The sequence below is a fragment of the Schistocerca cancellata genome, chromosome 8 (genome assembly GCF_023864275.1).
Source record: "Schistocerca cancellata isolate TAMUIC-IGC-003103 chromosome 8, iqSchCanc2.1, whole genome shotgun sequence".
Taxonomy (NCBI): domain Eukaryota; kingdom Metazoa; phylum Arthropoda; class Insecta; order Orthoptera; family Acrididae; genus Schistocerca; species Schistocerca cancellata.
The window spans coordinates 218,643,994-218,660,512 of NC_064633.1; the positions used below are offsets into that span (position 1 = coordinate 218,643,994).

Here is a 16,519-nt window from a genome sequence, read left to right on the forward strand (position 1 = left end):
CAAACACACTTGCAAATTAATCCATCACTTATCTCGTAAACACATGGCCATAAAATCACAACTTGGGTCTACAATCCAGGTGTTTATAATACCATGTCTCAATTTTTTCCAACATATAAAGTGCCTCATATCAATATGACATTTACAATTGAACACATCTACGAAATGTAACTGGTCCTTCTCTCACACGTTTCTCAATACATCTGTAGCAACAACAACACTGCAGCATAGCTGTTACTAAAATTGAAACATGCAGTAACTTATATAAAACAAGGCAAATACATATAATATTCAAGTTTCACTATTACTGCAAATTGTAGACATGCAGTGTCATCCCAAAATCACGTGAGTAGCTCATTTTGATGTTGAGAACATGTATAGTAGTCTATGCTATCTCCATAGGTACATAAACTCTATGAGTTGTGACCACATATATCACAATAACTGTGCAGCCCTCATCAACCTTCAAATTACATCTCAGTAGTGCAGATCCCATTAGACTGGATCATGTGTGTGTACACTACAGGGTGAATAGTGTTATGTGATATGTTTTCTAGTATTAAGATGTTATAAAACTGTTGGGGAGGGCATGGGGGCCTTGAGAGATGATGTGAGGTGTTAAGCAACACATTGACAGATTTCATGGTGGCATCTCTTAGTGAGAAGTGCTGAGAGGTGACATGCCCACTGCACCATAATGTTATGGTGTAGTTGCACGAGTTTTAATAAAATATTTTACTTTTATGTTGTTTATCTGGGCTGTCACTGGTCTGCGCCCTCTCCACAACCCGCAGCATCAACCCAACCCTGCACAGAAGTGGCACTTCAGCCCAGATCCACTTCATGTCACAACTTGTAAACAGAGCAGCACAATAGGTGCTGAGTGACATCATCGATAGTACCACGAAACACACATCTTCTGGACCTTATCAGTATTGTATGTAATTGAATAAGAATCCTGGAAAGATCTAGTGCCAAGTGAAACATTCTGACACTCAACAGGCGGATAGTTCTTGACATATAACTATGAAGGTGTTTCACCTGACAAGAAGTTTTGAAAATTTCTAACTCTGATCCAAATCAAAATTAGGAACAGATTTTTGACATGTTTAGAGGCACTGCAGATATTTGAAACATACGTGAAATTCAGAGTTTAATTATATAATTTTTGTAGGAGATAGAGACTTTGTAGTTAATTTCTATTGCTTCCATGGTGCACTGAGGAAACAGCCTGCAGACGATACCTGTCACAACTTCACACCTTTCGACCTTAAATGTCAAATGCTAACTAATTTAAATAAGACTAACAACAATATTAGAAAAGGATAGGTTGCTACTCAGTGTAAACCTTACATGGCGATTGCAGATAGGCATGATGAAGACAGTTGCATATGAGCTTTTGGTAAAAGGCTTCTTCAGAGAGAGAGAGAGAGAGAGAGAGAGAGAGAGAGAGAGAGAGAGAGAGAGAGAGAGAACGCTATGCTAATGTTTCGGTTTATAAAGTGTTATTATTATTTAACCTAAAATAAATGTAGAAACTTAACTGCCGACAAAAAATGTGGGGTATTGTAGGGAGCTACAATAAATAAATAAACAAGAGCTGAAGAGATTGCAGCAAAAGTAAATTAACACTAATTTCCCAAAAATCACTATTCTTACAAAGAGAAGTAAACTTCCTACATCAGATAATGTGTGTTATAGGAATAAAACCTGAATTGACAAAGTAGGAGAATTAAATGTTCATGAATTCAGGACAATAAATCAAAGGACAAGAAGTGAGCTGAGAAAAACAGTCAACTGAAACTACTGATACCGAATGTTGGCTTCATTCCGTAAGCTAATGACCATGCAGCATGTGACATCAAATGTGTGGAAACAGAAAGAGAACAGAGAACTGACAATACTTTTTTTCTGATCTGTATTAATTTTTGGAATGTAGTTTGTGATAACATACTGACCTGCAGCATAGCCTAAGGTGTAAGGTAAGTGGGGAGGTGACTGACTGCAGGCTGGCAAAGCAGTATCTAAGGAAGGAGTTGGTTTACTGTAAACCCTGGAGAGAAAAAAAGTTTACTGTAAGCTCTATGCCAACATCTACGCTCTCCAAATCATTGTGAAGTGCCTGGCAGAGGGTACACCCCACTGTACCAGTTATTTGGTATTCTACCATTCCATTCATTCACATATGGAGCATGGGAAGAATGACTGACTGAATGCCTCTGTGTGCGTGCTGTAATTGTTCCAATCTTGTCCCCATGATTCCTATGTCAGTGATAAATGAGGGATTTAAAGCCAATTCTTGAAACTTTGATAGTAGACTTTCTCAGATTAATTTGTGTCTATCTTCAAGAAACTATCAGTTCCATTTCTTCAGCATCTTGGTAACACTCCCACAGGTCAAACAAACCTGTGACTATTTGTGCTGCCCTTCTCTGTATACATCCATTATACCCTGTCAGTCATAATTGAGATAGGTCCCACATACTTGAGCAATATTCTAAAACTGGTCACACAAATGATTTGTAAGCAATCTCCTTTGTAGACAGATTTGGCTTCCGCAGTTTTCTACCAATAAACCAAAGTCTGCCCCCCTGCTCTGCCCAAGACAAACGCTATGTGATTATTCATTTCACATCCCTAAAAAGTGTTTCACCCAAGCATTTGTATGAGTTGGTCGATTCCAGCTGTGATTCATTGAAATAGTCATAGGATACTCTTTTTTTATGAAGTGCACAGTTTTACATTTCTGGACATTTGTTGCCCCTCTTTGTACCACTCTGAAATCTTATTGAGATTGACTTAATATTTATGCAGCTTCTTTCAGATTGTACTTCATAACAGATAACTGCATCTGCAACAAATCTGTTACTATTAATGTTGTCCACAAGGTCACTGATATACAGCATAAGCAGTACAAGCTTCCCTGGGGCACACACAACGATACTCTACATTTGACGATCCTCTGTCCAATGTAAAATGCTCCGTCCTCCCTACCAAAAAGTCCTCAATCCAGTCACAAATTTCACTTTGCACTCCACGATTGAACTTTTGACAATAAGTGGTGTGATACTGAGCCAAATGCTTTTCGGTAATCAAGAAATACAGCATCAACCTAACTGCCTTCATCCAAAGCTTTCAGCATGTCATGTAAAAAACATTCAAGTTGGTTTCACATGACCAACGTTTTAGGAATCCATGCTGGTCGGCATGGAGGTCATTCTGTTTGAGCTACCATATTATGTTTGAGCTCAGAACAGTCTAAGATTCTGAAGATTCTGCAACAAATCTATGTCAAAGACACTGGACAGCAGTTTTGTGAATCACTTCTACTACCCTTCTTATAGATGGCTATGACCTGAGCTTTTTTCCAGAACTGGAGCCTCAGGGATACCGGGTGACCTCCCTGAGTAAGTAGCCTTTCACGGTGCAGAGTTACTGTGGTGTGGACTGTGTAGATCCCCAAATCTTGTGGCACCAAGATGGACACGACAGAAGAAAATAAATTAAAACAAACTCAGACCTCAGACACCCAAACATCGGTGTCAGGACTTATGGAATGCACTCCCACTACTGAATCACGGCCTAGACCTGAGCCAGAAGTGGGACTGTACCTGAGAAGTTTGATCAATCAAGAAAAAGCCTTGTCTGGGTCCCAGAGGAGGAAACTTCCCAGGGAACAGAAACAAAAGGAAGGAAAAGAATGGCTTCTCAAACATAAGTGGAGGCAATCAAAAGGGCTTGAGCCCAAGACCTCCAATAAAAAACTGTCTTGCATTGAAGGGGATACACAGACCCCCACAACGTCGAAGACAGTTAACAAGCAGATAAGGGAGGAATCCAATACTCCCTCCTCTCAGGATAAGCGAGTCCAGAAAAAGCCGAGGCAAGAAATAAGGAAACAGACCTATAGTCCTGCAGTCTCAGTTTTTAAGATAGCAGTTATCCAAGAAGGCTATCTACTGGTAGGCATCACCTCGAAGCAGGAGCAGCTCATACAGATGGGCCTTTTGAGAAGATTGGGGTGGGGGATGCTGATCCAGGACCCAATTTCAGGAGGGTCTATCTAGATCATGGTACCCTAATTTTTGTCTGCGAGGGGTCGCATACGGTGGAATGGCTCAAGGACAAGGTACCCACGATATCCCCATGGGAGGAAGTGAAGCTGCTGGTCAAGACAGCAGCTGAGCTTCTTAAGACTACAAAGGAATCAATATGGGTACTAAAGATCGTTAGGAATCAATATGGGTATCAGAGATCCTCAAGGATCTCTCTCCAAAGACTGTTTGAGAAAATAGGGATCCACAACCCGAAAGGATTGGAGAGTAATCAACCAGAAGGCTGTACCAGAAGGATGAACCCTGGTGGTCGAGGTCGGATGGAAGTCTCTGATGGCCATGCAAGAGCAAGACATGAAATTGATTTTAGAGAACCCGCAGGTCACCATCAGGGTAATCAAGGACCTCAAAGGCAATGATGGCAGCAAGACTGGAAGTGCTGCAGATTAATCTGCAGACAGTAAAGGGGCCACTACTGCCCGAAGCCGCTGCCTGGGGAGACAGGAAATGGACGTGGCCCTGATATAAGAACCTTACTTATATAAAGGGGGTGTATCGGGCATCGATGGCACTGGAGGTAATCTAAGAAACTCCAGAACATGCATCTATGTGAGAAATGGAATTTCTTTCATGCCAATGATGGATTTCTGCTCCAGGGACCTGGTGACCATCAGGATGCAGCAACATGAGGAAGGTATCGCGAGGGAATCTGGTTTGGCCTCAGCATACCTTTCTTACAAAGACAGCTCTCCTCCTCCTTTGGAGGTGAGGAGACTGACAGAAGCTCGCCATCAGCAAGGTGACCAACTGTTGGCTGTATGTGATGCCAATGCCCACAACTTAGTGTGGGGCAGCAAGGACACCAACAGTAGAGGTACTTTCTTGAATTTCTCTTGTCTAACAACTTGGAGGTCCTGAATAGGGGTGATGAACCTACATTCAGGAATAGCAGAAGGGAAGAAGTAACTGACATAACCTTTGGTTCCATGATGATGGGCTGCTATGTCAACCAATGGCATGTGGTGTTGGAGCCATCCTCATCGGACCACATGTATATTAAATTCAAGGTTTAAATGGGAATCAGATAGACCATGGACTATAGGAGTTCCTGGAAAACAGACTGGGAGACATATAGAAGGGACGTAGACTTAAGCTTATCGAAAATTAAAACCTTGATAAGGAATCCAGCAGAGTTTGAGGAAGTAGCAGAGGCTGTCACCTCTGCCATAGTGACCTCATACTAGGACAACTGCGCAATCACCAAGAAGTGCACAAATAGGAGCATGCCTTGGTGGAATAATAATGTGGAAATGCAAAGAAAATAGGTATGAAGACTGTTTAACCTTGCAAGATGTAAAGGACAAAATATCACGAGGCCCTTGTAAACTACAACCTTGCAATTAGACAAGCAAAGGAGGCATCCTGCAAGGCATTCTGTGAGGAAGTGGAGGGCACAGCTGCTCAAGCCAAACACACACTGGCAGTTAACACAGTAGAATGCGACACCCGAGAGACAATGGCTCTCAGGCACTCTAAGAGAGGAATCAGACCAAGGAGCGTGTCGACTTAAAAAAAAATCCAATGGGTGGTGGTAACATTCCCACAGTTCAAGCCACCTGGCCAAGACGGAATCTTTCCAGCTCTCCTGCAACATGCAGGAGAGAAAGCCAGGGAGAAGCGATCATACCAAGGCCAAAGATACAAGACCAATCAGTCTGTCCTCCTCCATCCTTAAAACATTGGAAAAACTGGTTAATGTACATCTTGGGGAGAGGAGGCTAACTAGGGCTCCTCTACATTCAAACCAACACACATGTCAATCACATAAATCATGTGAGACAGCTCTCCATCAACTCAATGGGAGGGTGAAGAAAGCACTTCACTTTCAAGAAATAGCCCTCTGCATCTTCCTGGGTATCAAGAGGGCCTTTCGTAACACAACCTTCGATTGCATGGTTAGGGCAGCAGAGGTGCATGACCTAGGGACCACTGTGTCGGTGGGCTAGGGCCATGCTTAGTGGAAGGAAGGTAGAGGCCACCATGATGAATGAAAAGATGGTAATTAACACCACTAGAGGTTGTCCACAAGGAGTAGTTTCATCCCCTTTATTGTGGAATCTAATGGTGAATGAACTCATTGAGGAACTAAATCCCAGACAATGGTTTTGCCAAGGATACGCAGATGACCTTGTCATAGTATTACCTGGCAAATTTACTGACAAAGTGAGGACTATGGCACAAGGTGCACTGGACATAGTGCAAGACTGGTGCATTAAACAGGATCTAAGGGTTAATCTTAAGAAGGCTGTTATAGTGCAAGACTGGTGCATTAAACAGGATCTAAGGGTTAATCTTAAGAAGGCTGTTGTGGTACCATTCATGATGAAGCATATCCAACACTCAAGTCGGAATCTAAAGCTCTTCGATGAAACTCTGCCTTTGAAGGGGATAGTGAAAGATCTAGGGGTAACCTTAGATGAGAAACTAACATGGACCCCTCATATTAAGAGCATCTGCTCCAAAGTGAAAGGTAAACTAGTGGGTACCAGATAGGCTTGTGGCAAAAACTGGAGCCTAAGCCCCAGTGGTATGCCCTGGATATACACCATGTTGGTTAGACCTAGGATCTCCTACGGGGCCGTAGCACGGTGGAAGAAGGTAGAACAACAGGTTGCAGCTAAGGAGCTTGCTAAGGTGCAGAGACTGGCCTGCTTAGCCATAACAGGCAGAATTAGAGCCAAACCAACTGCTGGGATAGAAGCCATGCTGGACATGCCTCCACTACACCTTTGGGTCAAGATGAAGGCAGCAGCTGGTACATACAGACTCAAAACTGGTAAAAACTGGATCTCATTGGGATATCCAGAATCATACACTAAAACAGTGAGTGAGGTAAACATAGGAATGGCTGGGGAAATGCTGGCCAACTATATAAAAACTCCCAACTGCTTCAACAAGCCTTACAATATAATAATTGGAAGCTGGGAGCAGTGGGGAAAAAAACAGTTCGACACTGTACAGGGGACATTTTCTGGTTCACTGATGGATCAAAATCACATCGAGGTGCTGGGGCCAGGATGTATGGGGTTCTGCCAAGACTGGAGGGGTCGACAGAAGTGTGATCCCACGCGTCGGCTTTGACCCGTGACATAAGGTGGTTGTGTGTGACGCCATGATAGCACGGAGTTTGTGAGTGTGGTGTGTTTGTAGATGTCGTCGTGTTGTGGTTTGTTGTGATCTCTGGTGGTATGTTCAGGGTTTTCGTTTCTGTGGTGTAATGGGCTCAGTTTGCTTTTGCTGGTGGTTGTTGTTGTTGTCTTCAGTCCTGAGACTGGTTTGATGCAGCTCTCCATGCTACTCTATCCTGTGCAAGCTTCTTCATCTCCCAGTACCTACTGCAACCTACATCCTTCTGAATCTGCTTAGTGTATTCATCTCTTGGTCTCCCCCTACGATTTTTACCCTCCATGCTGCCCTCCAATACTAAATTGGTGATCCCTTGATGCCTCAGAACATGCTGATTATCCAGAATTATTTGAGTTTCAGCTGTGTTTGTAGTGGAAATCATTTCAGTTAGTTAATTTTATGTGAAGGTTAATTTAGTGTTGTTCGCTGTACATCATGTGGTAATTTTAGTAAAATTAATCGGTTGTTGTTTTTGTTCAGGAATGGACATGATGGATAAAATTAACAGTGTGCAGGTCACGAGAAGTGTTCAATCCCAATGTGTGGCTGTGTATGTTGGTATCGGGATATGTTTTTGAGCTATATAGGCCAAGGGAAGTGTCTGATCCTAATTTATGGGATCGGGAGCTGCTGTTGAGCTATATAGGTCAAGTGAAGTATCCGATTCCAGACGATTTTGTATTTAGTGGTATTTGGGGAGTTTTGTGATGTTTGTTTTTTTCGTCATTTTGTGTGGTTTTGTATGGGGTTGGGTGTGTAAATTTGTTAATATTTAGTTTGCCCCCACCCAAAAACAACCCATTTCCCGCGCTTGTCCCGTTAGTGTCATTAGGCTTTTTGTGGAAATTGTGTGTGTTTGTTTTTCGATGTATTTTCGTCCTCATAATGTGTACGTACCAACTTTGTATGCGCCATATTGGAATCGTGGTTTATGGTCGTTTCCACCATATTTGTGACGTCATGGGTCAAAGCAGACGTGCAGGATCGGACGCTTCCGTATTTCCGACTGGAGGGCATCCTCTCTCTAGGAAAACTGGCCTTGGTATTCCAAAACTGAAATTAATGCAATAAAGGTGTGTATGGTGGACAATATGCACAGGTGCTACAAGGACCGTAGCATCTACATCAGACAGCCTGGCAGCCCTGAATTCATTGGCCGCTCCTGCAACAAAATCTAAGATTGTTGCAGAATGTCACAGGGCTCTGGTCGAGCTAGGAGGAATCAATAGGGTAAACCTAATGAGAGTCCCTGCCCACTCAGGGATTTGTGGCAATTAACAAGCTGACAGATTGGACAGGATGGGGGCACAGACTCAATTCATGGGACCGGAACCTGTCCTGACAATCACTAAGACTATGATCAAACTAGCACTACAGAACTGGCTTAGAAGACAGCACTTAGAATACTTGGACCAAGGTCTATAAACAAAAACACAGTAAGGTAATGATGCCAAAGCTGTGTTTTAAAAGAAGCCCTGTAAAACTGGGCTTGAACAGGAAGGAGATTTAACTCATGGTAGGACTGATGACTGGTCATGGGAATTTCAAAAAACACCCACACACAATGGGTATAGCAGAAGATGACCCTAAATGTAAGATCCATGATGAGAGAGAAGAAACTGCATCACACCTAATCTTCTAATGCATTGCATTGCATTGCATTGGAGAGCAAGAGGACAGAATTTTTGGGACAACTAGACCAGAAGAAATTGTGTGTAACAAAAAACTGTCAAAGTGACTCGTTGCACTAGTTAAGAGCACTGGTTGGCTTTACTAGATATACAGGGAGTTATACAGCACAATAAACTCTGTTTCAATGCAGGCAGTGGTGGATTAGACCAAATTGTTTTAGCTTTGCTGCCAAAACCAAATCAAATTGGGATTACAGAAGTGTCTAATTCCACCCGTCTGCTTTGAACCATAACATCACCAATATGGTGGAAATGACCATTCTCAACATCTCCAATATGGTGCCTATCATGTCATTACATAAACACAACAACAAACACGAAAATACATATAAAAACAAGAAAATCTCCCTCCAAAAATATAATTAAACTAATGGGATCAGTGCGGGAAACTGGGCGTTTTTGGGTGGGCACAAACTAAATATTAACACATACAGACACACACCACGGCACCAAACCACACAAAACAATGACATAAAAACAACACAAAATTGCCACATTCCACTACATTCACAATATCCACAGGAATCAGTCACCACCATCCCCATCCCCCATCCAAATTCATAAACATACCAACAACCTGCCCTGTCCACCTCCTTCCCCCGCCACATACAAAAGCCCCTTAACTAACCACCCTTGGCCTATACATTTTATTAACAGCCCGCAAAAAAATGCAATACTCCCTAGGGACGCTCTTCCGCCAGCAATATTCATTTAAATAAGATTGCACATTAGAAGAGCACTTCTTCCCCCTCCCTATGACTGATTTAACCGCCCCCAAAAGCCCCTCTACTGTATTAGTACATGCCCCAGTCTCTTAATTCATGAAGTCTAAACTATGACTGACAACTAAATTATCATAACCCCTCTTCCCCAACCCCCTATAAGATGAAAAAGCAGCTGAAAGTACCATACTCCCCTCCTCTATATCCTCATCAATTAATACCACCAATTCCCTCTTCGTACACCCCTCCAAAACCCTGGAAACACGATCTGCATATCCCCTCCCCCTGAAATAATCCCCCCCCCCCACACCCATAAACTAACCAGAGACTTACCCCTGCCGTATTTTCTCTTCCCAAACTGTGACTTCTACCTCGACCACCATCCTCGGCCCGACCAACTTACCCCTGTAATGAACATATTCAGAACAAACTTCCATACAAAAAGAAAACCAATCTAAAACTGCCCTTTCATTCACACCAGGCTCATGCACACAAAAACTGATGGAAGATATATAACAAAAATAAAATATCAAAACTATCTCTTTCATGGCCAACCTAGACTTTTCAAACCAGGTACCGCAGCTAATGGAGCGTTAACGGTTATCCCTTCGGCACCGCCACACGTAGGCTTAACAGTCCCTAGTCCAATATGCCAGAACTCTGGCCAACCATATATTCTCTTTATAGACACTGCACTTGACTATTTCGGCCACCAGTCCAAACATCTGCAAAAAACTTTATGAGAGACATCATCTCATCCCCCATCTCAGGATGCAACCATGAACTGTTGAATTTCACTGTCATATACACACCTAACAAAAGAAGCCACGAAATATACGCCTTACCGCTCAACAAACAACAAACCGATAACACCAATCGACAATTAATTCACACTGTGACCAATGATGCTCAAATAAACGCAATATGCCACATAACGTGCGGACCATTCACACGCCATCAGAGGACACCACCAACCGCAACGAGACAACATCTACAAACACAACAAACTCAAGGTAAACGCCACACCATAACACAACATCTACAAACACAAACCAATTCAAACTAAACTCCGCACCATCATGACGTAACACACCACAACACCCTTATGTCATGGGTCAAAGCTGACGGGTGGGATCGCATGCCTCCACTGACTCATCAAATCTATACCCTTTCATGGAAATGTAGATAAAAATATCACCTATAATTACAATTCCATTTGGTTCTTGCCTGTCTTTTCAAAAAAAGAAATTCAATATAAATATTACCTTAAATATATCCGATAAGAAACTATGAATGTGCTGAGCTGCTTTCAAGTTTTTAATGGTAAGTTGTAATCTCAAGTTTCTCCACTGACATTATTTAAATTTGATTAAACGAACATTTTTGTCTCTGCACAAGAGAAACCACCTGTTTCAAATCAAATGCCATTCACATGCACATGAAGACAGGAAAAGACTTAAATTTTATAGAAGGCATTTATAATTTCTCTCCAAATAAACATTTTCTCATTGGGCTGTAAACTAGGCCCAACCTACCTCATAAAGAAAAAGTTGAAGTAGTTTTACTCTCTAGTACTGATCCTATTAACACAACCAGATGGACTACATATCACGCGCGCAAAAAAAAAGGGAAGGTATGTCACTATAAAATTCTATTGCCTGGTTGCTGAACATGTAAATTATCTGATTTCCATCTTAACACTGCATGTCACACCATGAACTCTTCTCAGGTTGTTCACATTAGCCAAAGAACTATATACAGCTGCCTGAGCAGTTGCTAATAATTGTGCAGCTTCGCTAGATTATTAGTAGTTTATTTTCCCTAATGAAGATATCATCTTAAGTACAAAGGGTGTGTGCAAAAATTTCACGGTGAGACCGCAGATAACTCAAATTACACAAATGTTATGTTTAGGGGACGTATATTTGTCGTGATCCTGGTCTACGGGGGAAAATGATTAACCTAATAAAAACCTTAAAAATTTTATTGAAACACGAACATGGTTTGCCACATGTCATTGTACACATCATAACATTTACGAGTTTGGAACAAAATTATACAACCCATAAATAGTTTAAGAGAAATACACTTACTTGATCATCAAGCGATAAGTCTGTGAATACAGGAACATCAAGCATTTTAGCAGCTGTCGAACACACCTCAATACATTCCTCGACCCGACGCGGCACACGCTTTCACGGCCAAAGATCAGTCTTGCCTCTTGCAGTCTCGAATTCACAGACAACATATGTCCGTGCTCGGTCCTCTCAGATGTGCGCTTTTGTACAGTCCAGTTGTCGAATCTGATAAAATTATTATGGTGTAACGATCGATTAACCGCAGGAAAAACACCAAGCAATTCTGCAAAGCAGTATAAATTACACATAACCAGATCAAATATAATGAAAGAGCAAAGTTATAGGACAGCTACCGTTTTTTTTTTAAATGTTGGTAGCCGTGACTGCCATCAGTGCAAACTGCAAACTGCAAGGTATACAACGAAGACGGAAGGAAAGTAGTTGTATGTTGTTGTGTACAGTTGTTTAATATTATACTGGATGTATAGTAGTATACTTTTGTCATTTTTTTCGTTATCAGCGACGTGATAGTTGATATCAGAGTGATTGACAACTGTTCTTTGTCTTATTGGGAGGTTGTACAACTTCCGCATGTACGTGTGATGAGCGGCTGACTACCAATCTTGCGTCATGTGTTCATGTGTTGCGCTGACGTTACTTTTTAGGCATTCCGATAACGTCTGGGAAACGATTTATGAGTACTTAGCATTACGTATATTGACAGTATTGATCTACACCTTACTGTATCAACCACCTCCATAAGTGTAGGCGTGCTGGCTGCGACACATCTCAGTTCATACCAGAGCTTTGATCGTTTTCCGTGTCTGTCGTATAGTGGTATGCTTTAGGATCTGTATATTGAATTAAAAGAAATTAATTTGTCCCTGTCGAAAAGAGAAATAGTGTAACAAAACCTGCGTACCTACCGATATATAACGACATTCTTATTCCTTGCAGATGGCTAAACGCACTCAGCCAAATTGGAAACCACCAGAACTTGCTGAAGGGCCAAAATTAAGGCTTTACAACAGCCTTACAAGGCAAAAGGAAGTGTTCATACCTCAAAATGGACGAGAAATTAAATGGTATAGTTGTGGACCTACGGTCTATGATGCATCGCACATGGGCCACGCCAGGTAATTATAGAAATTTTATACAGATGTTCAAATAATTATTACAGACTCAAGGGGGCCATCATTAGCACAGAAAGGAATTAGATACATGGGTATATATGTATACAATAACGTACAGGAGCTACATTAAATATTATGTAGATAAATTTGTAGAGTTGAACTGAATTAAAAAAGTAGTAGGCCCCACTTCTATTTATCATACTCAATGTTTTTAACAACATCCTCTACTTCACTGAGGATTGTCATCAGAATAACTCCTAAATTTGGTGTTTTTGTTTAGTTTACAATTGACTTTAGCACTTAAGTACAGTAATGTGAAATCATTACACTGCTTTGCATGTACATTGAGGTAAATGTACATTTTTGACTTCTTTCCACACCCCCAGATACCACTCTCCATGGGATCCATGGAAAGTGACTATTGTAATTTCGGTCGGAGTAATTTAGTGAAGAAATTATGTGCATGATGAGAGATGGAAAAAAGCAGCAGCTCACACTTTATACCATTTAAAAACTTGCTAATGTTTTGAAGTTTCCACATTGCTTATGTTAGATTTCATCTGCACAGCAAAATGATTCCCAACATTCACATAAGATAGAATTAATCGTATAAATCTCTACCAACTTTCACCAAGCTCATTTTTGATAAACAGGTGATGTAGGTTATGTATCCATTTTTAAATAATAGACACTGATATCACATACACCATACATTTATTACCAATGTGGTCAATATTTACTAATAAAACCCTCACATCTTATCTAAGCTGATAGTGCTGTAAATATAATTTTGTCATTTAACAAGAGTTAGCTATCAGACAGAAATCTGCACAATATTTGTAATAACAACACTTTGCCATCCGCATGTTTCGTATCAATGTATTCACTTGGTGCCAGCATCGCTAATTCGTATTACTTGGCTCATTGCCAGCCGTTCTGGACATCATCGGGAGATTATAAATTGTTACATTTTACGAATCTCATTGTTAGTTCTCATAAGTTCTCAGTCCTGTTTCCCTCCCCCCTGCGGGTTCAGGGGTAAGAATAGGCCGGCGGTATTCCTGCCTGTCGTAAGAGGCGACTAAAAGGAGTCTCAAATGTTTCGGCCTTATGTGATGGTCCCCTCTTGGGTTTGACCTCCATCTTTCTAAATTATTCCGAAGAGCGAGCCAATTGGGGAAGGGCGCCTTACGTGGTGCACTGTATCCGTCGTGCATTGAGACCTTTATCCGGCTTTTTCGTCGTTGCAATGGTGTCCCGCTCGTTTTCCATCTCTTGGGCGAGGATACGTCCCTGGGTGCGATTCCCACGCTGCACTCTGCAGTGTTTCTTTTAACTGCGACAACGCCCTTGGACAGTTTTGCACCTAAGATCCAGCACGGTAGCCAGTCCGTTGTGGTGGGGCCGCCATGTACCCTCTTGGTTGTAGCCCCCTGACAACACAGGGATCGCTCTAGTGATGCCTGCGCCGTTAACTCCCCACGTATGCCAAGGAGTAGATGCCTGTCTCCCTGGGGCATCTGGACTCCCGGCAATGGACATCCTGCCAGGTGGCTATTGCTGCGGCTGGGTGGCGCCCATGGGGAGGGCCCTTGGTCGGAGTAGGTGGCATCAGGGCGGATGACCCGCAATGAAGCGTGGTACATCATCTCTCGCTGGCGGCCAGCCGCCAGCAGTCTCTAATCGTTCTCGGGCTCAATTTAATGCTGAAAAGTACAATCTGAAAACGTTCCCCTCTCTGGCCACGCCGTGGGAGGAGCGTAAGTCTCAGGATGGAGGTAATAGTTATTCGCCCCAATTCTTTGTTTGTACGAGAGCTGATGGGGAGTCTTTTCTCTCCAAAAAGCCTCAGTTCTTTGTCGAGCATTTAGAGGACAAGTTTGGGGAGGTGGAGGGCTTGTCAAAAATGCGCTCTGGATCGGTCCTGATCCAAACGGCATCCTCTGCCCAGTCACGACGGTTGCTTGCTTGTGACAAGTTGGGGGATGTTGCTGTTACGATCACGCCGCATAAGAGTTTAAATATGGTTCAGGGAGTTATTTACCATAAGGACCTTCTTTTGCAGTCTGATGACGAGCTGCGCGCCAACTTAGAGCGCAGGGGTGTACATTTCGTCCGGCGCGTTCATCGGGGTCCGAAGGAAAATCAGATAGCTACCGGTGCCTTCATCTTGGCCTTCGAGGGTGATACGTTACCGGAAAAGGTCAAGGTGATGGTCTACCGATGTGACGTCAGGCCCTATATTCCTCCCCCGATGCGGTGCTTCAAGTGCTGGAAGTTCGGCCATATGTCTTCCCGCTGCACTTCCAGCCTCACATGTCGAGATTGCGGACGCTCGTCTCATCCCGATACTCCATGTGCCCCGCCTCCCATCTGTGTCAACTGCGGGGAGCACCATTCACCTCGATAAGCAGTAAGACTCCTCCTGCCCCCTTGCCTGTGGCGGGCTCTACCCAACCGGTTGCTCCTGCACCATCTACCTCAGGAGCAACCTCCTCACACCCGTCGGGGACGTCCGTCCCCGCTTCTCAGCCGGAGAAGCGTATAACTTCTCCGGCTACTCTCGCCCGTAAGAGTTCCCTTGGGACCCTCCCTTCCCAGGGTTCCACCAGCGGGAAGGATGACAGCCGCCAGTGGCATAAGTCCTCACCAGCGGCCGGGCGTAGGGCTTCACGATCCTCCTCTGTCCCGGAGACTGAATCGGTGAAGCCTTCCCAGCCGGTGCAACCCAAGGTTCAGCGAGAGAAGTCCAAGAGAAAGACCTCTAAGGCCAAAGAACTTGCGGTGGCACCAACCCCACCGCACCTTTCGCGCTCTGCGTCTGAGGATGCAGTCGAGATTCTAGCGTCCGCTGAGGACCTTGCTCTCGCTGGTCCCTCAGATGCCATGGATGCCTCTCGTACGGGTACTGAATCGGTGGCAGTGAGTGAACAAGCGGCGTAAATTGCCTTCCCAGTCCTTTCACACCTTTCTCAGCCATGGACAATATCATCCTCCAGTGGAACTGCGGCGGTTTTTTCCACCATCTAGCTGAGCTCCAACAACTTATCAGCCTTCACCCTTTCTTCTGCATTGCTCTTCAGGAAACTTGGTTTCCAGCAATGCGAACCCCCGCCCTCCGTGGCTATCGGGGTTATTATAAGAACCGAGCAGCATATGAGAGGGTGTCGGGTGGCGTCTGCCTCTATGTCCTTCACACTCTGCACAGCGAGTCTGTCCCTCTCCACACACCTTTAGAGGCTGTTGCTGTTCGGGTGTGGACGCCACAGGCTGTTACCGTCTGCAGTCTTTACCTTCCGCCGGATGGTGATGTCTCGCAGCATGTCCTGGCTGCGCTGATAGCCCAATTGCCGCCACCTTTCTTGCTATTGGGCGACTTCAACGCCCATAACCCTCTGTGGGGTGGGTCAGTGGCAACAGGTCGAGGCGCCATCGTTGAGCATTTATTGTCGCAGCTCGATCTCTCGATTTTAAATGATGGTGCCTTCACACACTTCAGTGTGGCGCATGGCACATACTCCGCCATTGACCTTTCAATCTGTAGCCCTAGCCTCTTACCGTCTGTCCAATGGAGTGTGCATGACGACCTGTGTGGTAGTGACCACTTTCCGATCTTTTTGTCACTACCACAGCGTCACTCTTCTGGGCGCCCTA

General features: G+C 43.6%; 2 protein-coding genes across 4 annotated transcripts in view; one reads left to right on the forward strand and one right to left on the reverse strand.

Moving 5' to 3' along the window:
* Positions 1-11,902, reverse strand: part of LOC126095746 (eukaryotic translation initiation factor 3 subunit M) — a 65,122-nt gene extending 53,220 nt beyond the window's left edge. The window contains exon 1 of the mRNA XM_049910521.1: positions 11,748-11,902. Within this exon, the coding sequence (XP_049766478.1) occupies positions 11,748-11,792 (45 nt within the window). The 5' untranslated portion in view covers positions 11,793-11,902. The remainder of the gene's footprint in view (positions 1-11,747) is intronic.
* A 141-nt stretch (positions 11,903-12,043) lies between these two features.
* Positions 12,044-16,519, forward strand: part of LOC126095745 (cysteine--tRNA ligase, cytoplasmic) — a 100,173-nt gene continuing 95,697 nt past the window's right edge. Inside the window, exons 1-2 of one of the 3 annotated variants that reach the window (XM_049910520.1) lie at positions 12,044-12,145; positions 12,690-12,868. In XM_049910520.1, the coding sequence (XP_049766477.1) occupies positions 12,690-12,868 (179 nt within the window). In that variant the 5' untranslated portion in view covers positions 12,044-12,145. The other 2 variants (XM_049910519.1, XM_049910518.1) reach the window with 2 other exon arrangements.